General features: G+C 48.7%; 2 protein-coding genes and 1 long non-coding RNA gene across 3 annotated transcripts; all 3 read left to right on the top strand.

The window, feature by feature from the left end:
* Window positions 1-7,674, top strand: LOC308480221 (WAP four-disulfide core domain protein 2-like). Its single transcript, XM_081011678.1, has 4 exons — window positions 1-169; window positions 482-631; window positions 6,395-6,547; window positions 7,493-7,674. The coding sequence occupies exons 1-3, from the start codon at window positions 61-63 to the stop codon at window positions 6,544-6,546; spliced, it is 411 nt and encodes a 136-aa protein (XP_080867804.1). The 5' UTR covers window positions 1-60; the 3' UTR covers window position 6,547; window positions 7,493-7,674.
* A 3,723-nt stretch (window positions 7,675-11,397) lies between these two features.
* Window positions 11,398-12,222, top strand: LOC308480329. Its single transcript, XR_013988047.1, has 2 exons — window positions 11,398-11,834; window positions 11,868-12,222. It is a non-coding gene; the product is annotated as an uncharacterized lncRNA (long non-coding RNA).
* Window positions 12,223-17,340: 5,118 nt separating this feature from the next.
* On the top strand, window positions 17,341-22,269 carry LOC308480135 (waprin-Phi1-like). Its single transcript, XM_081011507.1, has 4 exons — window positions 17,341-17,534; window positions 18,562-18,711; window positions 19,355-19,507; window positions 21,540-22,269. Exons 1-4 carry the CDS (start codon window positions 17,426-17,428, stop codon window positions 21,569-21,571), a joined length of 444 nt encoding a protein of 147 aa, XP_080867633.1. The 5' UTR covers window positions 17,341-17,425; the 3' UTR covers window positions 21,572-22,269.
* The last annotated feature ends 4,719 nt before the right edge of the window (window positions 22,270-26,988 follow it).

Raw genomic sequence — 26,988 nt, 5'->3', positions numbered from 1 at the left:
CTTAAAGCTTGGCCTGCAGCAGCCAGAGACCACAACATCTTCTCTGCGAGGAACAGCACCATGACGCCCAGGAATAGCAGCTGCCTCCAACTCTTCGTCCTCTTCTCCCTGGTGGGGCTTCTCACAGCCTCGATTCTGCGGATAGAGGTGCTCAAACAGAACATTACAGGTGGGTGTGAGATGAGAAGAAGAGAAAAGCCCTTGTCTCCAGCCTGGCCCAGCTGCATGAAGAGGCCCGGGCCGTCTGACTCTCCTTCGGCAAGGAAACTCTCTTACCTGCAGTGGGTGCCTGGGAGGGAGCCCAGGGCAGTTGCTCTCCACCCTCCCAGAAAAGGCTTTTGCTGCAATGCCTGCCATGGGCATTGATGCCAGCTTGCCACCCCAAGGGCAGGAGAACTCCCTGCGGCCACATCAAGGGCCCCCAAGAAGAGGCCGGGTGGCACCCCTCAAGGCAACACTGTCTTCTCTTTGCATTTTCCAGTTGCCGCAGTCAAAGGGGGCACATGCCCAGATACAGAGATGGAGAGTGCCAGCAGTAACTGCACGGAAGAGTGCCAGTCTGATGCCAGCTGTGAGGGCGTCGAGAAGTGCTGCCGGACGGGCTGCGGGGCCTCTTGCCATCTCCCAAATGGTAATGCTGGCCCTCCTGTGCCCCCACTGCAATCCTTCTGCCCCCCAGGAGCCAGTCTCAGCTAGGCAGCACAAGGTTGAACTGTGGAACTCACTGCCACAGGGGACCCTGATGGGCACCGACTTGGAAGGCTTTAAAAATAGGTTTGGATATCTCAGCAGAGGAGAGGATGCTTCCGCTCTCTCTCCACAGAGGGGAGAGGGCTCTGGTACCCAGATCCTGCGTGCAAATTTTCCATGGGCCACTGTGAGAACTGGAGGCTGGACTCCATGAGCCACTGGCCTGATCCAGCAGCTCCTCTTATAATCTTAGGCCTCAGCTTCAGCACCATGGTGCCAGATGTTATGAGTGGGGGGTGGGCTGCCTGTTATGGAAGCCCCTGCCCCATCTTTCCAGCAGTCAGTGGCCCCATGCCCAGGCCCCTCTGAATGGATGCAGAATGGTCAGGTTATAAGTTGGGCATACAAGGTATGCAGGTGAGGCCTGGGGTCTCCTGATGTGTGGAACGTCCTTGCAAAGAGCAGTGTTTGGGATTTTGCTCCTTCTGTGGCACAAAGGAGGGAGGTGGCATTTAAACAGGGGTTGGATGATTTAGCTGAGGTTCCTGCATTGCAGGGGGTTGGACTAGAGGACCTTCAGGGGTCCCGACTTTATGGTTCTGTGATTCTAAGCTTCTTGGTAGGAGGGTGAGAGAGCTGTGCAGGATCCAGCCTGAAGCCTCTCTGTGACAACCAGGATCCTGCACAAGCAGGAGACAAGCATCTTCTTTGTGGAATGATAGAATGGCAGAGCTGGGAGAACTGGAAGGGACCCCGGGGGTCATCTGTGTGGTAATTGTACACAGTTATGCGGAAATTGCCTGGGGTCATTTGGCCCTATTTAATAGTTCTCTTTTTCTCTCCTAAAAAAGACTACCAAGACACTTTGTTTGAAAATAACACTTTACTTTTACTTGGTATTCTGAAACATATTTACACGAATTCATATATGAGACTGGCAAATATTTACAGACACACAGCAGCATCAAAATAACACCGGCTGCTCTCACAATTAAAACACGCTCTCTGCCTTTGACCACTGACCCAACAGTGGTGTTAACATCATAGGATTCTGTGCTACAGCATTAACCCTTGCATAACAGTTTGGATGCGCCATTCCCTACATCTAGCCCAGCACCCAGCAGGGCAGAAATGTCCTGCCACTCCAGTCTGCAAAGAGTAACCAGGTTCCTTAAGTGACTGGAGCCCCATGTGCCAGTGGGGCAGGATGGGGTGCAGAGGTGCCTGCTCACCCTCTGCCCTCCTCCGGTTAGGGAGGCCTTCACGGGAATTCCTGGTGGCTTTTTGGAAGTAAGGAAAAGGTAAAGGGACCCCTGAGCATTAGGTCCAGTCGTGGCCGACTCTGGGGTTGCGGCGCTCATCTCGCTTTATTGGCCGAGGGAGCCGGTGTACAGCTTCCGGGTCATGTGGCCAGCATGACTAAGCCGCTTCTGGCGAACCAGAGCAGCACACGGAAACGGCGTTTACCTTCCCACCGGAGTGGTAACTATTTATCTACTTGCACTTTGACGTGCTTTTGAACTGCTAGGTTGGCAGGAGCAGGGACCGAGTAACGGGAGCTCACCCCGTCGCAGGGATTTGAACCGCTGACCTTCTGATCGGCAAGTCCTAGGCTCTGGGACAGCCCATTTTGCTGCCTGAGGCAAAATGTTCAGGTTCCAAGCGCACCCCACCCCTTCTGAAGCCTGGCTTGCTGGGGTCGTATGATTGTGGCAGGGGCTTCTGGAGGCAGCCTCCACCACAGGAGAAGTGGCTGTTCATTTTTCTTGGTTCTCTGGTGGGGGGCAGGATGGGGCGGGCAGGAGGCACAAGCGGTGGCATTGGAGAAGTGAGAAATGGCAAGAAGAGCTCGTGCAGGGATCCCCTGGGTAGCCCCAAAACACTTCCAGGCTCCCCTTGGAAAGTTGCCCAAGTCTTCAGCTGAGCTTCTTCACAAAGCAGTGGGGATTCCTCTATTTGGGCACTTTCACTTCTGCGTTTTCATGATGCTGTTAAATGCCAGGCTAAGCCTGCCAACCCCGTGGGCTGGGCTGGCCTTCGGAGGTGAGATGGTGCCCCATCTAGGCTGATAGAGATGCGGAGAACTTTACTTCTTAAGAGAATCTCCTTTTCGTCTCTGCGGGGCCGACATTCCCCATTCGGAGAAGGTACTCCTGCCTCGTCGCTGAGGCATTTCTCTTTCGCAACCAGCTGCAGTTCCAGGAAATACTTAATATAGTGCTTAATATAGTGCTTCTTTCCCTGTTGAAATCCTTTAATGGGCGTCTCATACAGGCAAGAACTTAGTGTTGACTCAGGGCGTGTACAAACCGTACGATCAGGCGCACCCACTGATGGGTGCAGGTGCCGTTTGGGGGGTCCTGTGCCTGCAACATCATCCCCATGTTGTCCTTAGAATCATAGAATTGTAATTTGGAAGGGACCCCAAGGGTCTGCACTATTTAACTCATTTTGTCCCAAGAAGGCCCTTCTCAAGAGCTCATGGCCTGCATGGAGCTTTCTGAGGTCACCTTCGACTGCAGCAGACTGACGAACTTTGCAGGGCTGTGCTTTCCACTTCCCGTGTTTAACATGTCTATGAATGAAATTCTTTAGCTATGATCACGGGATTTGAGGGGGGGGGGTCCCCTTCCAACTGTATAAAATAGGCAGGATAGCAGGGCAGCAACCTTGCCATCTCTGTAGACTGATATCTATCTATCATCTTTATCTCTATCTATCTATCATCTATCTATCTATCCATCCATCCATCCATCCATCCATCCATCCATCCATCCATCCAGTGCTTCCCGCCCCCCCCCCCAAAATGTTTAGGAGTACTCTCATTTTCCTACTTATATTGAAATACTTCCCCTCAATGAAGCCAAACTTAGATTCACAAAATGTTTAGGTGTATGCGATATTAGAATTCCTGCTCCGTGATTGCAGTCATGTGATTGTTGTCTATCACATGACGGTGTATGTTTTGACTCCAGAGTGGGAAGTGATGGAGACAGGATGTTTGTGTTACTGTGTTCCGTGAAGTAGGACTATTGTCCTTTGTTCTTTTTCTCTTTGCTGTCTGATGCTAGAGAGAGAGGGAGCCATGTTGCAGTGCTCTGTGTGTGCTTATATGTAAATAAAGTAGATTAGCCAAAATGCTGAGTTGCTGAGGTCTGTCACGCAAGCTGCGAAGACTCTGTGGATCCCTAAGTGTGCTGATGTCTGTTGGCATCAGTCGCTATGATGTTCGGGCTGAAGAAAGCTTTTGAAGCTCCTGAACGATCGACCAAGAGGGAAAGAACATGCCGGTCGGGCATGTGTCTCTGCCAGGGTCCTACTCAAGTGCAGGTCAAGCTCCTGACAATGGTTATGGGCCCAGGGATTGGGGCCACACACCCAATGCCAGCAGAGGAAGAACCGGGGCTGTTTTTGTCCCGGTTGGAGTCTCCTGGAACTGGCAGCACGAGGCAAGCCTGTTCAGAAAGGCCAGCAGAAGAAGGCTTGATTTATAGCAGTCTGATAAGGACAGTAAAAGGGTGTTCCAGCTTAAACTAAGCTGCAGAATGGACCTCCTGACATGCATACCCTCGCGTCCCCCAGAAAAAGCTATCTATCTATCTATCTATCTATCTATCTATCTATCTATCTATCTATCTATATCTATCGGTCTGTCTGTCTGTCTATCTATCTATCTTTGCATCTACTGTGAGGCAATGTGAGGCAAGTACCAGTATCTCAGGCAGCGTGATCCACGTGGCAGGAGATCTAGCCTCCGATGAATGCATCACCGCCGGCGCCTGCTCTTGATCCTGCAGTGATAGCAACAGCTGTGTTACACTCCTGGTGCACTTCTTGGAAGGAAGGCTGTCACCCTCCTCAGGTGCCCCCCCCCCAGTTCTGCCTCTACAGTGGCCTTTGGGTGAATAGGTGGCACTGACACTCTTCCCCACCCCTAGGGAGGAAAGGGCGGGGGCTGCCTTCTGGCGCCTCCTGGGGTTTGCACCGCCCAGCATCTTTCAGTGGGCCTTTCCCCCCCGCCTTGCAGCAGCCTTTGATTCCCAGATTGAAGGTTGATTTGACCCCCACCAACCCCACACTCTTGTTTCCAATGTAGATCTTCACTCAGCCTTTTTTCCCTGGCAGGGGGCACCGTTTGATGGTTCAACTCGTGTGCCCAAAGGTCTTGGGCTGGGCCCCAGGGGTTTGGGTATGTATATGCAGAACCCTTGGAACACCCACCATTAAAATAAAAAGTAGAAAAAAAGTTAACGGAAACAGTGATTGAGGGGAGGGGAACACAGAACACTGGTGCACACTAGTTTGTAAGGGTGCCCACCTGTGTGCACGGACAACACAGAGAGTAGCTAGGACTAGCAGTAGCTAGGACGTGCAGCCTAGGACCCACGTACCTACGGGACTGCCTCTCCTGGTCTGCCCCGCAGAGGGCCTTAAGGTCCGCAAATAACAACACTTTGGAGGTCCCGAGCCCCAAGGAGGTTAGATTGGTTTCAGCTAGGGCCGGGGCCTTTTCAGTACTGGCCCCAACTTGGTGGAACGCTCTGTCCCAAGAGACTAGGGCCCTGCGGGACTTGACATCTTTCCGCAGGGCCTGCAAGACAGAGCTGTTCCGCCTGGACTTTGGTTTGGACTCGGTCTGACCCTTATGTTTCCCTCCCCTTATGGTCTTGATTTATCGGCTATTTTAAAATGAGGCTGCATTTTAAATTGCATTTTAACCTGTATTTTAAATTGGGTGTCCCCCCCCCTCTCTTTTTCCCCTATTATGTTTTTACTGTGATTTTATTGGTGTTAGCTGCCCTGAGCCCGGCTTTGGCCTGGGAGGGCAGGGTATAAATATTATTATTATTATTATTATTATTATTATTATTATTATTATTATTATAGCTGCTGCTTTAGACAATGTTATTGTGTGTCCAATTGCATACTTATTTGTACAAATGATCTATGATCTAGTTGAGAATCCTACAATATAGGGCAGCCTTTCTCAACCTGTGGGTCCCCAGATGTTGTTGAACTACAACTCCCATCTACAACTCCCTAGCTAGCAAGGCCAGAGCTCAGGGTTGATGGGAGTTGTAGTCCAACAACATCTGGGGACCCACAGGTTGAGAACCTCTGTTATAGGGGGTTGGACTGGATGACCCTTGGAGGTCCCTTTCAACTCTACAACTCTATGAAAAGTGCAGTGTGGAAAAGGAACTGGTGTGAGCTTCAAAGGCTTCCTGTGTCCAACCTCAGAGGTAAGTCTTGTCCAGTCCTAGAAAGTGTGCTTGGGGTGGCAGCCGTCCGTCTGCAGCAGAGGCCTCCCCTTTAAGGCAACTGCTGCTGCTTCCACTTCTTACTGGTTCCCCACAATAGGCATCTGGTTTTCCACTGGACTAGAAGGGTCACTGGCATGATCCAGCCGTCAGGCTCTTCTGGTGTTCTTTGTGACTCTGAAGCACCATCTCCTTCTTCCTCCCCTTCCTTCCACCCTTCCTTGGTCTTCTGCTTTGCAGGATCCTTCTGTGATTCCACTCCAAACATTGCTCTCCCTTGCCTTCACCCGCCTGTCCACGAGCAGTGAAAAGCCTGGGCTGCCCTGGAGGAGAAGACCCACTGCCAGATGGGTGGCAGAGGCTGCCTCTGCGCTTGCCTTCCTTTATTCCCTGTGGCTCCAGACGTCTCTGCCTGCTCACTCTCTGCTCTTCTCCCCTTGCAGATAAGCCAGGCACTTGCCCCAGCCTTTCCATCGGGATCTCCATGCTGGGCGCCTGCCACAATGCGTGTGAAGTGGATTCGAACTGCCCAGGGGACAAGAAATGCTGCCAGAACGGCTGCGGCAAATTGGCCTGTTCCACTCCTGAATTCTGAGGTGACCCCGTTGTGGGAATGTTCAGGGATGCAGGAGAGGATATATTGTCTGATTTTAGCCTTTCCAACTTGTGTTAACAAGCTCACAATTTAGCAGAGTAACATTCCCCTTTTTAAACTCACAACAGATGCGTTAGCTCAGGCTCGCTAAAACCTCTATAATAACTGTTCTTGTATTTTCCCCTTATTCCCTCATAAAAGATAAGACACGACACAGTCTTCTATAAAAGTATAAAAAGGTTTACTCACACATCATTCTGTTCACAATAGGATCCCAGAAGGCAGACTTAGCTTAGAAAAGTAACATATACCTAGAAACTATCTCATAAGAAGACAGTCCCTTTGTCCTTTCTGGTCTGGAAGCCAAGAGAGCATCTTTGGCTGAGCAGATGTTGCTTCTTCGATGCATGTAGTCAAAGAGAGAGAGATGGCTGCCCTGCCCTGTGCTTTTGTCGTTACCTGCACAGGTGAGGCCACGCCCACCTCTAGTCACATGCAGAGAAAGTCTGTCCCAGCCCAGAAGGAAACAGGAAGTTTATCTGCTGGCTGGACAAACTTTCCTCCCCATGTGTAAACATGTTCACTCTAGGAATGTTGTACTTGACTGCTCTTGTGTTTCACATCCCACAAATCCCATAACCTGCCATGAGCTCCCCACAGGGTTTACTTAGGCATCACGGTATCGACCCACTAGCAGGATTTCTGTGGGACATTTATGATGCCGGGGTGGTGAGTGTCGTGGGCTGGATTCTGCCAGCCCAGCTCTGGAGTGCCTGCAAAACACAGGCCTTGCAACAGCGCCTTTTCCCACCTTTATGTTGTGAACTGCCCTGAGATCTTCAGATGGAGGGCAGAGTCTAAATTTAATAAATGGTAATAATTGCAAAGGCGCCCGCCTGCACCGAGGCTGGACTCACCCTCTCCCTCTCTCATCTTCCCTCTCCAGATGCAGCGTCCCGGACCTTGTGGAGCAGCAGCAGTGGGGGACCCTCCACAGACCCTGACCTGAGGGCAGTGACAACCACCGTCTCCCTGATGCTCTCCTCTCAGCACCTGGTCACCTCCCCACCTCCGCCATGTTTGCTGGACCCCCTCACCCACTTTTGCAGTAAATCACTTTGCACAGCAGTCCCTGCTTCCTGTGGCTTTGTTGCTGCCGCTTGCGCTGCCCTTTAACCACCCGCCTCCCTTGCTCTGGGGGACACACCAGGAAGTGGGAGATGGAGCACCCCACCCCCCGGAGAGGCCCACCTCCCATTCCTCCCATCTGCCATTCCTCCCTCCTGGCTCACAGTGAAAGCCAAGCCAAGAAAAGAGCCACACAGATCGTGTGCCGAAATGCAGACTGCACAGTAACACATGCCCTGTGTTTCCTGTGTTGTAAACATAAATCTGCCCCTTTTCCCTTATGAGGTATCCAAGAGCCCATACAGAGTCGTTATGTAGGTTCCCGATTGGTAGGAGAAAATAACAGAGGCCAACCAGAGAATATTGAGAAGCAAAGCAGCTAGGAAGCTTGATCTTTATTGATCTGTTGCAACAGGGTGCTCCCCTCACACACAGGAAAGGAGGAGGAACCCAGAACAATGGCGTTCAAGGCCTTATATAGACATTTTAAATTGCCACCCTGTAGCTCAAGACCACCACCCAAGATACATCATACCTACATCACAGAAGGGGCTGTCTACAAAAGAAATCTGAGTGTGTTGTTTATCTCCTGTCTAGCAGATTACCTGTTAATGCTCACTTGATTGGATACCCTGGGGAGCCTGGCCAGTCTTTTGTAATGATAAATACTTAGTTCCTGAGTCAGGTCACAGGCTCACCCTATTCAAACACAGACATACCCTTAAGACAGGATTTGTGAAGGAAAAGACAATGGGGAGGCTTTTCCATTTTCCTTTGACCTTGCAGAGAAAACATTTGGTCAGTTTGGGACAGTTTGGGAATCAAAAATGGTTCCAGGTCGGTCTTTCTGTGCTGATCCATGTACGTGCTTGGTTGGTACACTTATGAACATTTAACATATATCTAAGACTTCAAAATTGACAACCATATGTCAGGTTTGACAACCATATGTCAGGAGTGCTCTGATGGTGTTTCCTGCTTGGCAGGGGGTTGGACTCGATGGCCCTTGTGGTCTATTCCAACTCTATGATTCTATGATTCTATAATTCCTATCACACCTGCTAGTTATGGGATTAAGGAAATTATTCAAAGCAAGAGCGGTTGCTCTCAAAGAATCATAGCATTGGGAGGGACCCTGAGGATCTCGTCCAATACGCAGCTGCCCCAGATGGGGACAACCTTGGCATCAGCACCACGCTCTAACCAAATAGCTCAGTTTTTGCAAAGCTTAAATTACTTGACAATTACTTGCTTTGTTTAACAACGCAAGACTTAACCACAATCTGTGCCTGAATATTTACTTATTTTATTTATTAAACTTGCATACTTCCTTTCATCCGTAGATGTCAGGTTGGTTCACAGCATAAAGATACAAGATCAAAACATGGAAAACATAATAAAAGCAAAAGCAAAACAATAGCACCCCCTCCCACAAACACATTAAAAAATAAATAAATCAGGATAAGCAAACAGACCATGGCTTGTATTTCCAGCGTCTGCTGCCTGGCTCTTCTTTCCTTCTACCTTTATCTCCTGGCAAGAACCTGCTGCTAGATGGCCTGTCAAGCCACAAATAATAAACCATGGCTTCAGACGGTTGCTTGTTGGCAGGAAACAACCCATAGTTAAGCCCCTGGCCAGGTCTAGGCCTCATCTAATAAGTCACAGTTCACTTTATGTGCAAATGAGGCAACATGAAACAGAATTGGAGCGTCAAATTTCAAAGCAGAAAGGAAGACTTTAGGGCTGAGTGTCTCCTCCTGAAAATGCAGACCTGATTTCATTCTCTCGTGGGATGTTTCTCTGGGGCTGCTTCCAGTGTGCGCACAGGGACTCATTTGGAGCATGCAGGTGGTAGAATGAGCAGTTCCTTGCAAGTGTGCTGGGCTTCACTGGGTCACTGGCTGAAACCCAGCAAGGAAGCACTAAGGGAGTGGATCCCAGTTAGAGAGAAGACTTTTGCTTGTGGCAACCAGCAATCACACAAACAGGGAGATGCTTGCAGGTAGGAAAATCACAAAGCCGTTTATTGCCGTACCTACATACTTGGATGATGGGACACAGGTGGCGCTGTGGGTTAAACCACAGAGCCTAGGACTTGCCGATCAGAAGGTCGGCGGTTTGAATCCCCATGATGGGGTGAGCTCCCATTGCTCGGTCCCTGCTCCTGCCAACCTAACAGTTCGAAAGCACGTCAAAGTGCAAGTAGATAAATAGGTACTGCTCCGACGGGAAGGTAAACGGCGTTTCCGTGCGCTGCTCTGATTCGCCAGAAGCGGCTTAGTCATGCTGGCCACATGACCCGGAAGCTGTACGCTGGCTCCCTTGGCCAGTAAAGCAAGATGATCGCTGCAACCCCAGAGTCGGCCACGACTAGACCTAATGGTCAGGGGTCCCTTTGTTGTTGTTTAGTTGTTTAGTCGTGTCCGACTCTTCGTGACCCCATGGACCAGAGCACGCCAGGCACTCCTGTCTTCCACTGCCTCCAGCAGTTTGGTCAAACTCATGCTGGGAGCTTCGAGAACACTGTCCAACCATCTCGTCCTCTGTCGTCCCCTTCTCCTTGTGCCTTCCATCTTTCCCAACATCAGGGTCTTTTCCAGGGAGTCTTCTCTTCTCATGAGGTGGCCCAAGTATTGGAGCCTCAGCTTCACAATCTGTCCTTCCAGTGAGCACTCAGGGCTGATTTCCTTAAGAATGGATAGGTTTGTTCTTCTTGCAGTCCATGGGACTCTCAAGAGTCTCCTCCAGCACCATAATTCAAAAGCATCAATTCTTCGGCGATCAGCCTTCTTGATGGTCCAGCTCTCACTTCCATACATCACTACTGGGAAAACCATGGCTTTAACTATACGGACCTTTGTTGGCAAGGTGATGTCTCTGCTTTTTAAGATGCTGTCTATAATAATAATAATAATAATAATAATAATTTATTATTTATACCCCGCCCATCTGGCTGGGCTTCCCCAGCCACTCTGGGCAGCTTCCAAAAAAAATATTAAAATACTCTAATACATCAAACATTAAAAGCTTCCCTAAACAGGTTTAGGTTTAGGTTTAGGTCTAGGTTTGCCATCGCCTTTCTCCCAAGGAGCAGGCGTCTTTTAATTTTGTGACTGCTGTCGCCATCTGCAGTGATCATGGAGCCCAAAAAAGTAAAATCTCTCACTGCCTCCATTTCTTCCCCTTCTATTTGCCAGGAGGTGATGGGACCAGTGGCCATGATCTTCGTTTTTTTGATGTTGAGCTTCAGACCATATTTTGCGCTCTCCTCTTTCACCCTCATTAAAAGGTTCTTTAATTCCTCCTCGCTTTCTGCCATCAAGGCTGTGTCATCTGCATATCTGAGGTTGTTGATATTTCTTCCAGCGATCTTAATTCTGGCTTGGGATTCATCCAGCCCAGCCTTTCGCATGATGAATTCTGCATATAAGTTAAATAAGCAGGGAGACAATATACAGCCTTGCCGTACTCCTTTCCCAATTTTGAACCAGTCAGTTGTTCCATATCCAGTTCTAACTGTAGCTTCTTGTCCCACATAGAGATTTCTCAGGAGACAGATGAGGTGATCAGGCACTCCCATTTCTTTAAGAACTTGCCATAGTTTGCTGTGGTCGACACAGTCAAAGGCTTTTGCATAGTCAATGAAGCAGAAGTAGATGTCTTTCTGGAACTCTCTAGCTTTCTCCATAATCCAGCGCATGTTTGCAATTTGGTCTCTGGATCCCCTTCATGGATCACTGCCTCGCCGTGGCGAAGGGGCTTGAAGAACTCAGAGATGCTATGAACTATGCCGAGCAGGGCACCCAAGATGAACAGGTCATAGTGGAGAGTTTTGACCAAACGTGATCCACCTGGAGGAGGAACCGGCAAGCCACTCCAGTATCCCTGCCAAGAAAACTCCATGGACAAAGACAACAGGGGTCCCTTTACCTTTACCTTTTTACATACTTGGATAGAAACGCTCCTGGTTCTAGACTAACTGACTAGCCTGTGGTGTTATTTTATTCAGTACGCTGGCTCCTCCTGTGATCTCCTGGAGGAACGTTCCAGCATGACCTCTCGAGGTCTGAGAGAGGAGCGTGAGAAGGCAGAGGAAGCTGAAAGCACAATGCAACCGGAGAGGTATCAGTCTAACCAAAAAAGAGACAATGAGATAGGTCAGCATAAAAATAAAGGTAGAAATGAGAGAGGTCAGCATAGAAATAAAGGTAGAAGGGTAGTCTGGGAATCTGGAGGTCCATATCTGTCTCAGCACTCAAACTTCCAACAGGGCGCCAACCTCCTGGGGGGCTTGCTGGACCTTTCTTCTTCCCCTGCCTTGCGCATGACTTTCTGCACATTTGTTCCCACTTGCATGGTCAGCCTGGTCACTCTCAGAGGGGAAGCTGCAGAGCAAGGAGAAGATGGTGCTCTTCCAGAAGTAGGGTTGCCACACATCTGGGAAATCCCAGACATGTCCTCTTTTGGGGGTCCAACATGCCCATCTGGGGGGATTTTTACATTTTAAGGGAAATGTCCAGGTTTGGGGATTGATTTAGTTAGTTAGTTAGTTAGTTAGTGGTTTCTTGGGCTTGGGCGGCTCAGGCTCAGACATGGGTGGCTTGGACTTGGGTTCCTCTACGCACCACTGCCGCTGCCAACCTGAACCAGGGAAAAGGGCATGGCAGTGGCGGCCCCGCATGCCTCTTCCCCCAGCTTGGACTGGCAGCAGCTTGGTCTGTCCTCTTTTTTGCTCTTCAAGTTACGGCAAGCCCTTTAAAGCCCTAAACAGACTCGGCCCAGTAGACCTGAAGGAGCGTCTCCACTCCCATCGTTCTGCCCGGACACCTGGGTCCAGCTCCCAGGGCCTTCTGGCGGTTCCCTCGCTGAGAGAAGCAAAGCTACGGGGAACCAGGCAGAGGGCCTTCTTGGTGGTGGCACCCGCCCTGTGGAACGCCCTCCCACCAGATGTCAAAGAGAAGAACAACTACCAGACTTTTAGAAGACATCTGAAGGCAGCCCTGTTCAGGGAAGCTTTTGATGTTTAATAGGTTATTGTATTTTAGTGTTCTGTTGGAAGCCGCCCAGAGTGGCTGGAGAAACCCAGCCAGATGGCCGGGGTATAAATAATAAATTATTATTATTATTATTATTATTATTATTATTATTATTATTATGGCAACCCTTCCCAGCAGCAAGATCCACTTCCTACCCCCCCATGGAAAGTGGGGCGTCACAGCCAGCCCCCTCCGAGCCTCTCGTGGAGGAGGCCCAGCAGCGAGTCTTATTGCAAACCGTATCATGGAACAGGATGCACCTGCAGCCCAGGAAACTTTGCAAAGCCGTTTCACTTTGCTTCTGTCTTCCTTAGGCCCGAAATTCCCAGTCCAATGCCAGTTAGGGCAAGTGCTTACAGGACAGCAGACCCTGCTTTCCTCTGAAAGCTGAGCCACAGTTTCTGGCCAATATCACTTTGCTTGTCATTGCACTAACTGACACGCCTCCAGTCGCTCTTCTGCAAAACGGAAATAACCCAAGTGACTACCAGCTGTGCAGATGAAGTACATTTCAGGCAATGTCCGTTTCCTGCCACTAGGTGGCTGCACTGTGGAGGCTGCCCATTTCCTAAAGGGGCAGAGCTGTTCCTTTGCTGCTCTTCCGGCACTAGGTAAATGAAGAAGTGAAACTTCAGAAGTGAAACTTGCATAAGTAAAAAGGGACCCAAGTTGGTGGTGCTTGAGGATTTATAATCCCCTCTGTTTAAAAACCTCCCAGTAGGGAGAGTCCACCACCTTCCAAGGTCATCCATTCCACCGTTGAACAGCTCTTACCACCAGAAATTTCTTCCCAAGCTTTAATCGGAATCTCCTTTCTTCTAACTTGAAGCCATTGGTTTGTGTCCTGCCCTCCAGAGCAGAAGAAAACAAGTTTGCTCCCTCTCACATGTGAAAGCCCTTGAGATATTTGAAGATGACCATCATATCTCCTCTCAGTCTCCTCCTACACCAGTGTGGTGTAGTGGTGAAGAGCAGTGGACTCGTAATCTGGTGAACCGGGTTCACGTCTCCGCTCCTCCACATGCAGCTGCCGGGTGACCTTGGGCCAGTCACACTTCTCTGAAGTCTCTCAGCCCCACTCACCTCACAGAGTGTTTGTTGTGGGGGAGGAAGGGAAAGGAGAATGTTAGCTGCTTTGAGACTCCTTTGTGTAGTGATAAAGCGGGATATCAAATCCAAACTCTTCTTCTTCTCTTATGCAGGCCAGACAAACCCAACTCCTTCGACCATTCTTCATAAGGCTTGGTTTCCAGACCCTTGGTCATCCTGGCTGCCCTCCTCTGCTTACCTTGCAGCTTGTTAATATCCTCCTTAAATTGTGGCGTCCAGAACTGGACGTAATATTCTAGATGTGGTCTGACCAAGGCAGATCAGAGCGGTACTATCACTTCCCTTGACCTGGACACTACTTTTGATCCAGAAGTATAGTATCCAGATCAAGAGAAGGAGCAGTGCCACTGGTATATGCTAAGATATCCAGAGGAAGCAACAAACCAAATCTACATCAATATGGTAGGAATGCTGGAAGCTGCCTCGGACCATCCATGTAGCACTATTTGTCACCAACACTGACTGGCAGCAGCAGTGGCTCACCTAAGCTTCAGAGGTGCTGCATAGGGGACTGTGGACGGGGGCCGTCTGCAAATTAGCTGCAAACACAACCCAGCTACGTGACATTGAAGAGGCGAAACCTTCTCATAAAGAGGAAAGTGTGACTCACCTGTCTCAACAGGCCAGGGTCACACCTCTGGAGTTTTCCAAGTGGCCACAAAGTCTTCAACTGCAGGGAAGGTTTTGCTGTTCATGGAAATATAGATGCAAGGTTGGAAGGGGACCCTGAGGATCATATAGTCCAACCCCCTGCAAGCAAAAATATGCAGCTGTCTCTCATGGGGATTGAACCTGCAGCCTTGGTGTTATCAGCACCACATTCAAACCAACTGAGCTATCCTTGGTGGTCAATGTCTGGAGATGATACAGACCCAAAAGGGAGGAGTGCAGTAGGCATCCATAGCAGAGACACGTAGCTGGACCTCAGTGACCCAGAAAGGTCCATCTGGCTTCTCCAGGCCCTATAGGGCTTTCCACCTAAGAACCAATAGAGAGAAGCGATACGTTATCCAACTTCAAGTCTCTGAAGCGCTGCCACATGGAAGATGGAGCAAGCTCGTTTTCTGCTGCTGCTCCAGAGGGGAAGATCCGAACCAACGGATTAAAATGGCAAGGAAGGAGATTCCGACTCAACATTAGGAAGGACTTTCTGACGGCTGTCTGACCATGGTGGAATGGATGTTTTCAGAAGGTGAAGGACTCTCCTTCATTGGAGATTTTCAGGCAGAGTTTGGGTGGCCACCTGTGAGGGACACCTGAGCTGTGATCCCTGTGCTGCAGGGGGTTGGACTGGATGACCCTTGAGGGTCCCTTCCAACTCTACGATTCTCTGATTCTATGAGGAAATGTGCCCTGCCCTTCCTAGGAGGCCACCTAGTTTGCTTCCCTGGAGTTCTGAGCTCCTTGCCCTGTTTGTGGACTCCTTCAACGTGGGCTGCTGCTCCCAGCCCTGATCGTCCTGCTCAATCTCTCCTTTACTCTTAAGTAAGAGCCTCCATTCTCATGGGGGTGCGACAGCAGAGAGAGAGAGAGAGAGAGAGAGAGAGAGAGAGAGAGAGAGAGAGAGTGCTCTCTAACAACCGACACTAAGCAGGTCCAAAAATCACTCAACAACCATTTCAAATAAGCTTGAATTTGGCGCATTATTCTTCAGCCAATACTGGTGCCCACTCTGAAACTCTGCTTTTCCTCACCCCCAATAACTCGGGGGGGGGGGGCAAAAAGGCTGCCTTGCAGCTTTACAGGGCTGAAGTTCTGGATATGTCCTGAAAGAGGGCAGAGGAATGTCTCTACTGGCACCTTAAAGACCACCCTTGTGGGGCATTTCCTCTTCCGTAGCACCAGCAGCCACCAAGTCTAGGCTCTCTCCTTCCTAAGAACATCAGGAGATCCTGCTGGATCAGGCCAATGGCCCACCTAGTCCAGCATCCTGTTCTCCCAGGGGCCGACCAGGTGTCTGAATGGGAAACCCACAAGCAGAACAAGAGGAACATTCTCCCCTCCTGTGTCACCTGACAGCTGGTATTGTTGTAAACAAAAACCTGCCCTTTTCCCTTATGGGGTACCCAAGAGCCCATATAGAGTCCTTACATAGGTCCTATATCGGTAGGAGAAAATAACAGAGGCCAACCAGAGAATATTGAGAAGCAAAGCAGCTCATAAGCTTGATCTTTATTGATCTGTTGCAACAGGGTGCCCCCTTCACACGCAGGAGAAGGAGGAGGACCCAGAACCCAGGTGTGTCCGCCCTTATATAGACATTTTAAATTGCCACTCTGTAGATCAAGACCACCCCCAGAAACATCATACATACATCACAGAAGGGGTGTAGCTCAAGACTACCACTCCAGATACATCATACCTACATCACAGAAAGGGTGGTCTACAGCAGAAATCTGAGTACTTTTTCAGGTTACCTGTTTAATGGTCACTTGATTGGACTGTCTGGGGAGCCTGGCCAGTCTTTTGTAATGATAAATACTTAGTTCCTGAGCCAGGTCAGGCTCACACCCTATATCTTAAATGTGCCCTTAAGACAGGATTTGTGAAGGAAAAGACAATGGGGAGGCTTTTCCATTTTCCTTTGACCTTGCAGAGAAATCAGTTTGGAAATCAAAAATGGTTTCAGGTCGGTCTTCCTGTGCTGATCTATGTACGTGCTTGGTTGGTACACTTATGAACATTTAACATATATCTAAGACCTCAAACTGACACGGGTGGCGCTGTGGGTTAAACCACAGAGCCTAGGACTCACCGATCAGAAGGTCGGCGGTTCGAATCCCCGCGATGGGGTGAGCTCCCATTGCTCGGTCCCTGCTCCTGCCAACCTGGCAGTTCGAAAGCACCTCAAAGTGCAAGTAGATAAATAGGTACCGCTCCAGCGGGAAGGTAAAGGGCGTTTCCGTCCGCTGCTCTGGTTCGCCAGAAGCGGCTTAGTCATGCTGGCCACATGACCTGGAAGCTGTACGCCGGCTCCCTCGGCCAGTAAAGCGAGATGAGCGCCACAACCCCAGAGTCGGCCACGACTGGACCTAATGGTCAGGGGTCCCTTTACCTTTACCATTAAGACCTCAAAATTCCTATCTCAGTATTCAGAAGCACTGCTGTGGCTAGTAATTCTTTCCTGCTGCACCATTAGATATGTCCCACCCCAGAAGAAGCTGCATGGAAGTTGCAAGGGTCCTCAGGCTGCACCCCGAGAACCCCTCACAGCTCAGATGCAAGCACAGGATTTGTGGGGAGCCCTTAACTCCTGGCCAACACAGGTAAGAGCCATTCCTTGGGCTTCCAGGTTCCTGATGGCAAACCACCTGGCCTGGGCTGTGCTTCTCAGGAAAGATCGGCCCCCGAGCCTGAGCCTGCTCTCTGAGCCTCCAGCTTCCTGGTTCGCACCAGAGCCAGGGGTGTTACCTGATCCGATTGTGCAATGGAAGGAGGAGGGAGCTGGGCTCCGCTTGCTCTCCAGTCATCGCCCAGGAGCCTCTCTCTGCCCTCCCCACCTCCCTGCCTCCCTCCCCCTCCACCAGCCACACCTGAGAGAGTTTAAAGCTTGGCTGGCAACAGCCAGAGACCACAACATCTTCTCTGCAAGCAGCATCACCATGACGCCCAGGAATAGCAGCTGCTTCCACCACCTCCTCCTCGTCTCCCTGGTGGGGCTTCTCACAGCCTCAGCTCACCTGATAGACACACCTGGGAAGAACGTTACAGGTTGGTGTGAGCGGGTGGCAGTCCCTAGGAGAGAAGGAGAGAAAAGCAACCAAAATGGTCAAAGGCCTGGAAACGATGCCTTATGAGGAACGGCTAAGGGAGCTGGGCATGTTTAGCCTGGAGAAGAGGAGGTTAAGGGGTGATATGATAGCCATGTTCCAATATATAAAAGGATGTCACATAGAGGAGGGAGAAAGGTTGTTTTCTGCTGCTCCAGAGAAGCGGACACGGAGCAATGGATCCAAACTACAAGAAAGAAGATTCCACCTAAACATTAGGAAGAACTTCCTGACAGTAAGAGCTGTTTGACAGTGGAATTTGCTGCCAAGGAGTGTGGTGGAGTCTCCTTCTTTGGAGGTCTTTAAGCAGAGGCTTGACAACCATATGTCAGGAGTGCTCTGATGGTGTTTCCTGCTTGGCAGGGGGTTGGACTCGATGGCCCTTGTGGTCTATTCCAACTCTATGATTCCATGAAAGCCCTTGTCTCCAGCCTGGCCCAGCTGGACAAAGGAGCAGAAGGGCCAAAGCTCAGGGGGGGAGTGTCTGCCTTGCCGACAGAAAGACCCATCTTCTCAATCCCTGGTTCATTTCCAGGTAGAACTGGAAGCTACCTCTACCTGGAATCTTGGAGGCCTGCTGCCAGTCCACCAACCAACAGCTCTCAGCCTCAGAAAGTTCTCCCTGATGTTTAGCCAGAAACCCCTTCCCTATAACTTGAAGTCGTTGGTTCAGATCTTACCCTCTGGAGCAGCAGAAAACAAGCTTGTTCCATCTCCCATATCATTTAGATATTTGAAGGTGGCTATCACTGTAGAGCTGGAAGGGACCCTGAGGGTTGTCTAATTCCAATCCCCTGCAATGCAGGAATCTCAGCCAAAGCACCCATGACAGACGGCCGTCCAACCTCTGCTTCGAAACCTCCAAGGAAGGAGAGTCCACAACCTCTTGAGGGAGGCAGTTCCACGGCCAAACAGCTTTTAAAGCCCGAAAGTTCTTTATAATGTCTACTTCTCTTTGCCTTTTCCAGTTGCTGCAGAGAAAGCTGGCACATGCCCCAATGCAACACTGGGGACGGCCCGTGGAAACTGCACAGAAGAGTGCCAGTCCGATGCCAGCTGTGTGGGGACAGAGAAATGCTGCTGGACGGGCTGCGGGGCCTCTTGCCGTCTCCCAAACGGTAACACTTGCCCTCCTTTGCCCCCTGCAATTCTCCTGCCCCCAGGACCCAGTCTCAGGTGGGCCTCAATGCCACGTTCATAGAACTGTAGAGCTGGAAGGGGCCCAATCCTGCGCTGCAGGAGTGGCACTTTAAGGTGCCGGATGCAACGTGGGGGAATAGCTGTGATGGGAAGTTGCCCATGGTGCCAAGGGCCCAGCAGTGGCACCGTCTCCAGGCAGGGGCCCCTCCGCGCAGGAGAGTGTCCAGGAAAAGCATGCCCAATGCTCAGATTGTGACTTGGCCTAACAGCATTTGCTGGCGAGGTGCCAGAGAGATGAGTGGGCTGCAGCAAGCAACTCCTGATGGGTGAAGCATTCCTGAAAGGAGCACAATCTGAATTCCACTCCTTCTGTAGGATGAGGGAGGGGAAGCTGTGCAGGAGCCGGCCTGAAACCCATCTGGAATTCTGCCAAGACAGCATGGATGGATGTCCTGTCTCTCCAGGCAATGCCTGCAAACAGTAGCATTGGAAGGGACCACGAGGGTCATCCAGTCCAACCCCCTGCAATGCAGGATTTTTTATTTTTTTTTGCCCAACTTGGGTCTTGAACCCACGACCCTGAGATTAGGAGTCTGATGCTCTCCCTCTCTCCCCATGCAGATAAACCAGGGTTCTGCCCTCCGGATCCCCCTATCATCTCACTGCTGGGCATCTGCAGGGATCAGTGCAGGGAGGACTCTGATTGCCCCAGCAACAGGAAGTGCTGCATGAGCGGCTGCAAGAAATGGAACTGCGTCCCTCCCAGAGAGCAAGGTAAGTGAATGGCAGAAGAGCAGCATTTGGGGGGGTGAAGACATCATTTCTGTGTTGTGGGTCTTCAGATGAAGGTCTCCGTGAACCTGTCAGTATTGATTGCTGCTGGTTTCTCATTTAGCTGATCTCATGTTTCTCCTAATATGAACACCTTTGAATGTGATTTTGCCCGAGATTCACACTTTTGCAATCTGATGGAGGCTCCTTCGCAGCTAGCAGGTGAAGCAAAGACAGAGAGTTCCCAGGACTCAGCTACACAGCTGCAAATAAAACGTTTTAAGTGTGTTGCAAACCGCAATATACAAATGTGACACTAGATGGCGAAAGTGAGCTATGGCAAATTCAATGTATATATATTTTTTTAAAAAACACTTTTTTAAAAAAGCAGTTTCACACCATTATTTTTACATGTGTGTAGATTCCACCCTAGTCCACTGAGTAGACCTTGCCCGGCAAGCAAAGTAGAGAGCTTAAAAGCTATATTCATGCTGAATAAGGCTAGGGATGGTCGTGCGAGATCTCATAGAAAATCATATGGCACTTGCAAGATCATTTCTGAGCTTCACAGATGCAGCTTGCTGAGCAGACGTTGCCCCCGCCCCCCATCAAAGCAGAGAGTTTAAAAGTTCTCTATGCACCCAAGCAGACCTGGCAAGAAATGAGCTTCTCCGCTTTGCTTGGGTTTAACTTGTGCCGTTTCAACCATCCTACCTTCAGCCGCATACAGTTGAAATTGCTCAAGTTAAACATGCATAAGATGCTATTGCACTGTATACATAACTGAAATCATCCCATGTCCTTCCCCTGTTCACTTGCATTTCTGTCCCCTTCCTGTCAGGTGTCTCTACCTTGTAAATGGCACAGCCTTTGGGACAGGCACATTACAAACACCATCTACAGAGATGGTGCTGTGTGTCTTGCCAAATGCAAGGCGGTTCTTTTAAAATGAGATTCAGAAGTGACACAAAACACAAATGAGTGAAAAGATTGAAGATTTGGTTTTTAACAGCAAGCAATATATACATGCCAAGGAAGAGCCTCAGTCTGCCACTGGGAAGCCCTCAAGAAGTGGCGAAGTGACTCCCCCAGGTAGCCTCAGTTTGCACAGCCCCACAGCTATCAGTCTGTGCATGAGCTTCTCAGAAACTATGCCCCAAACCATCCAGTTTATAGCTAACTAGCCTGTTAGCCTGCATGGCTTGCTTGACTGGCTACGTGCAGATGATTCATTAGCCACCTCTCCCAGCGCCTCACTTTCTCCAAACAATGTCCGACATCACAGAAGGTACCCAGCACTATCACTTCCTTCCAAAAGATTAAGAGATTAAAGGCTGTTTCTCAGCCATCAAAGAGCTTAACAAGAGATAGGGAAGGGGAAAGGAACAGGGGGCAGGAAGGGTAACCATGACGGATCACTTGTTGTTGAGTCGTTTAGTCGTGTCCGCCTCTTTGTGACCCCCTGGACCAGAGCACGCCAGGCCCTCCTGTCTTCCACTGCCTCCCACAGTTCAGACTCATGCTGGTAGCTTCGAGGACACTGTCCCACCATCTTGTCCTCTGCCACCCCTCTCTCCTTGTGCCCTCCATCTTTCCCAACATCAGGGTCTTTTCCAGGGAGTCTTCTCTTCTCCTGAGGTGGCCAAAGTATTGGAGCCTCAGCTTCAGGACTGATTTCCTTAAGAATGGAGAGGTCTGATCTTCTTGCAGTCCATGGGACTCTCAAGAGTCTCCTCTAGCACTATAATTCAAAAGAATCAATTCTTTGGCGATCAGCCTTCTTTATGGTCCAGCTCTCACTTCTACACATCACTACTGGGAAAACCATAGCTTGAATTATACGGACCTTTCTCGGCAAGGTGAGGTCTCTGCTTTTTAAGATGCTGTTTAGGTTTATCTAAGATGCTGTCTAGGTTTGACGGATCACTTAACTCCCCGAAACACAAATATCTTCTGGACAGACCGCGCATACAGTGTGTTGCACACCTCCAGCAAAGTTATGCTCACTAATCCCTCTCTCATCTTCCCTCTGCAGATCCAGAAGCCGAGACCCCATGGAACACCTGAGGTGGGGGACCCTCCACAGACCCCGACCCCAGAGCCATGACAACCACTGGCCTCCCTCATCTCTTGGCACTTGGTCTCCTCTTCACCTTCGCCATGTTCGTTGGAGTCCCTCACCCACTTTCTCCCTTTGCACAGTAGCCCTCAATTCATATGGCTTAGTCACCACTGCTTGCTCCGTCCTCCAGACCACCTGCGCCCGTCACTCTGTGCATGCACACAACACCTGACAGTATCAGGAAGCTGTAGGACCTCCCTTTTGGATTTGGGGTCCCACTTCCTGTCCCTCCCTCCTGGCTCAGAATGAAAGCCAAGCCAAGAAAGCAGCCATGTAGATCATATACCACAAGCAAACGCATTAAAGGTGCTTCTTATCATGTACAATAGAATTAAGGGTTTGTTGTTCTGTTCTGCACATGTGCCCCCTGTGCCCTGTGTTTCCTGCTAATTATGGAGTTGAAGAAATTCTTCAAAACATTTCATGTCATGTCCCTGCTCAAGGAAGTTTTTAATGTTTGAAGTTTTATTCTGTTTTTAATGCTCTGTTGAAAGCCATCCAGAGTGGCTGGGGAAACCCAGCCAGATTGGGGGGGGGGGTATAAATAATAAATGATTATGATCACCATCGCCATCAATAATTATTTTTTATATATATTTTTTATTTTGACAACGTAATAATAAAAAGTTGTTGTTGTTGTTGAGTCGTTTAGTCGTGTCCGCCTCTTAGTGACCCCCTGGACCAGAGCACACCAGGCCCTCCTGTCTTCCACTGCCTCCTGCAGTTTGGTCAAACTCATGTTTGTAGCTTCGAGAACACTGTCCCACCATCTCGTCCTCTGTCGTCCCTTTCTCCTTGTGCCCTCCATCTTTCCCAACATCAGGGTCTTTTCCAGGGAGTCTTCTCTTCTCACGAGGTGCCAAAGTCTTGGAGCCTCAGCTTCACGATCTGTCCTTCCCGTGAGCACTCAGGGCTGATTTCCTTCAGAATGGAGATGTTTGATATTCTTGCAGTCCATGGGACTCTCAAGATTCTCCTCCAGTACCATAATTCAAAAGCATCCATTCTTCGGCGATCAGCCTTCATTATGGTCCAGTTTTCACTTCCATAATAAAAAAAGAATAAAAAATAAATAAGAATAGAAATGTGTGCCCCACCCCCGAGACCATTCCATTGTAACTATCCAACCTCCCAAAATTTCAGCACCTCTTGCGGTGGTTTGACCCCTTTCCTGTTTTCACAGTACAAATTCTACAAACACCGTCACATAAATGGTTATAAGGAACCATGCCTACATGAGGTGAAGAGGGCAAATTCCTGCATCTGAGAAAAACAAGCTTTATCTTATGAATTACGAGGTGTCATAAAGCGAGCCAAAAAAGTGGGCATCGGCATTTCTTTGGAGTTATTCATGGCCGTGGAAATGCATCAACAGGTTTTCTCTGGTCGCCAGTTTCTCAAGGTGCTCCTCCTTCCAGTCTCTGGAGCCAGGAACACTGTTGTGGCAGCTCAATGTCACAAATGGGCCAAGGGACCAAGAAGGTCCCAGATTTTTGTATTATGAGTCCTGATGGAATTATCCATTAAAAGGAGCTAGAGAAATTTTATTTGATAGATATGATGTTGTATAAATCCTTGGTTTTCTTTTCTTTTCTTCCCTTTTTCTTGTTTTTTCAGACTTATTTGTTTTTTGTTTCTATACTTATCTTCGTTGTATGTTTGTATGTTTGCATTTTAAACCAATAAAGATATTAAAAATAAAATAAAATGAGCCAGAGAAAAGGCATATCCTGCTGGTCTCTTTTTTATTGGTGGTTGCAATATACCTGCTATGGGAAAGCACCTTTTTTTTTGAAGGAGGAGGAGGGTTTTTAAAAACCCGCGAGTAAATTAAAAAGATGAATGACTCCTGCTGCTTCTAGAGGAACAGTTCAATGCTGCAGATTAATCATATTAAAAGGAACAGGCCCAGCCTGCAAGCTGACAATCTGAGGGTCAAACCAGACCCAGGGCAAGGTTTTTATTTGAAAATGCACAAATGGTATCAGCTGGTGTGGGGTGCGGAGGGCACGTGCCCAAAGGTGGATTCTTCTGAATACAAATAGCTCTTCCAGGGGAATCATAGAATTGTAGAGTCAGGAGGGACCTCTGAGGGTCATCTAGTCCAACCCTCTGCAAGGCAGGATTCACAACTAAGGAACTCCTGGCAGTTGACCATCCTGTGGGAATGTTCAGGGAGGCAAGAGAGGATATATTGTTTAATTATATCCTTCGCAACTTGTGTTAACAAGTTCTATGATTTAGCAGAGTAACATTCCCCTTTTTAAACTTACAAAGTGGATAGGTTTGCCAGGCTTGCATAAGCCTCTAAAATAAGTTTCCTAGTAATTCTCCTTTTATTCCCTCTTAAAAGGATAGACACGACATAAAAGTATATGAAATAGTTTACTCACTTTCTGTTCACAGAAGGATCCCAGAAGGCAGACTTAGGTTACAAAATATATACACGTGGAATTTATCCCATAAGGTGATAGTCCCTTTGTTCTCTCTTGGCTGGAAGCCCAGAGAGCATCTTTGGCTAAGCAGATGTTGCTTCTTCCACGAATGGAATCAGACAGAGAGAGAGAGAGAGAGATGGCAGCCTCCGCTGGGGTATTTTGTTACCTGCACAGGTGAGGTCATGCCCACCTCTGGTCACATGCAGAGGAAGTCTGTCCCAGCCCAGGAGGAAACAGGAAGTTCCGACTGGCTGGTCCAGACACCCCCTTTTTATGTCCACTCTAGGGATGTTCTATTTGACTTCTCTGTGTTTCACACCCCACACATCCAACCTCTGTTTAAAAACCTCCAAGGAATGAGAATCTACCACCTTAATTTTTTTTATAATTTTCTATTAAGTTTTTTTTGGGGAAATATACATATAAAACAAAGCCATTTCAAACATCAAAATGCAGAGTTCTTTCAAACCCTTAGACTTCCTTCTCTCTCTCCATGGCTTCCATCTTTAATCTTAAAGATTAAAGTTACTGCATCAAGCTATTATATAACCATAATTACCATTACAACAATTCAACATTACAAGCGTCTTTCCATCCCTGCCGAAGATTTTAACTGTTTACAGTGGTCTTCTAAATAAATGACAATTTTACTCCAGTCTTTGGAAAATACTTGATCCGCCACATTCCGAGGGAGTTGGCTCCGCTGCCGAACAGATCTCACTTTCAGAAAGCTCTTCCTGATGTCCAGCTGGAATCTCCTTCCTCGCGGCCTTGAGGGTCCCTTCCAACTCTACAATTCTATGAGGTGTCAGAGGACTCTGCCTTAGTTGCAGCTGAGTCCATCTCCTCCTTGTCCGGCTTCTCAGACTGGCACCCAAGAGACCCAGAGCCCTTCATTAGGAAATGGCAGACCTGCAGAAAATGGAGCAAGCATGTTTTCTGCTGCTCCGGAGCAGAGGACCCAAACCAATGGATTCCAATGACAAGAAAGGAGAATTAAGCTTCCAACTAGACCTTCTGACAGCAGGAACCGCTTGATAGTAGAGCTGATCACCTCAGAAGGTGCTGGACTCTCTTAACTGGAGGTTTTCCATCAGAGATTGGATGGCCAACTGTCAGGAAGTTTCTAGCTGTGATTCCTGCATTGCAGAAGGGGGGTTGGACTAGATGACCCTTGTGGGTCCCTTTCAACTCTTCAATTCTATGAAGAAGAAGAATTTATTATTTTGGTCACAGACCAGTTCCAGCCGACATACAATATCAAGGAAATCATAAAACACGATAGGGATACATTTGAATTTGCAATTAGGTATAACAGGGACAATACAGATATAGTAACAGTTAAAAAATATATAAATTAAAACTTAGTCACTAACATATAAGCTAAAATTATCATTTAAGGCCTTAATCATTCAATTCTATGACTGTAGAATTTTGCAACAGCTGTGCAAACTTGGCAATGTGCTTCTGTGGCCTCTGGCTGGAGGAGCAGAGATGCATTGTCCTGGAATTCAATGGGCAAAGCGGGAAACCTCTGTTGCTTCTGGACTCCCCCAGTCCTTGGCAACGTGAACCGACTCCAATTCCTCTTGTCCTCCCCTCACTGACTGCAGAGAACAATGGACAGGCAACTGGTGACAAATGGACACAGCCAGGCAGCAGTGCAGCAGAAAAATATCTCTTGCAATCACTCCCAATCACTTCACCCTCCCAATCACTTCAATTTTAACTGCATCCCTTACCACCAGTTCCTGCCAACAAAGACAGCTTAACTCCAATGAAACTGTTATAATAATTTTAAGGTCTTATATATATAAAATAAATGTTCATAAATGTGCCAACCAAGCACTGACATAGATCAGCACAGGAAGACCGACCTGAAACCATTTTGACTCCCAAACTGACCAAATGTTTTCTCTGCAAGGAGGGAGGGGGTGGGGGAGCCTTCCCATTGTCTCAGGAACTGGGAAATCACCATCTCAAAGGAATGGCCAGACTACCAGGAAAGGCAATCAGATAAGGCATTATCAGATAACCTGGCAGACAGGAAAAGCAACAACACTCAAATTTCTGTTGTAGACCACCTCTTCTGTGACGTAGGTATGATGTTTGTGGGAGGTGGTCTTGGGTTACACCCCTTCTGTGATGTACGTATGATGTATGGAGGGGTGGTCTTGAGCTCCAGGGCGGGGAATTTAAAATGTCTCTATAAGGGCGGGCACACCTTGTGTTATGTACTGAAGTTCTCACCCTGGGCCAGCAGGGGGATACTGTAGATAGGTCAGGTCCACATATGCAAATAAGGGATCAACAGTGACGTTCAGTGATTGGATAGTTATAGAAAATGGTTACTGTTGCATTCTAGTGGAGCTCTATATAAGCAGGCTGGCTGAACCCTTCAGTTCAGTTCTGTTCTGGCCTGTGAATAAACAAGAACTGTTTGAAGAATTGCTGTGTCGTCTGATATGTTCACCCACAACTTATCACCTTGGTTCTGGTTCCTCCTCCCTCCTGCGTGTGGTGAGTGAGGACCCTGTTGCAACAGTTTAATAAAGATCAGGCTTCCTAGCTGCTTTGCTTCTCAATATTCTCTGGCTGGCCTCTGTTATTTTCTCCTACCGATAGGGAACCCACGTAAGGACTCTATATGGGCTCTTGGATACCCCATAAGGGAAAAAGGGCAGATTTTGTTTACAACAAAACAGTACTACATTTTTGCAATATTTCTAGTATTACTGTGTAGAAACATACATAGGAAGCTGCCTTATACTGAATTGGAGGGTTGGTCCATCCACCTCGGTATTGTCTGCACTGGCTGACAGCAACATTTCAGGCTTAGGTAGGGGAGATTCCCAGTCCCACTGAGTCCAGCGTCCAGTTCTCACAGTGGCCAACCAGATGCCCATTATGGGAAACCAGCAAGA

This window comes from Podarcis pityusensis (assembly GCF_964106645.2).
Source record: "Podarcis pityusensis genome assembly, chromosome: 6".
Classification (NCBI taxonomy): domain Eukaryota; kingdom Metazoa; phylum Chordata; class Lepidosauria; order Squamata; family Lacertidae; genus Podarcis; species Podarcis pityusensis.
The sequence above is the reverse complement of the archived record's forward strand: the minus strand, read 5'-3'. Positions and strand labels throughout refer to the sequence as shown.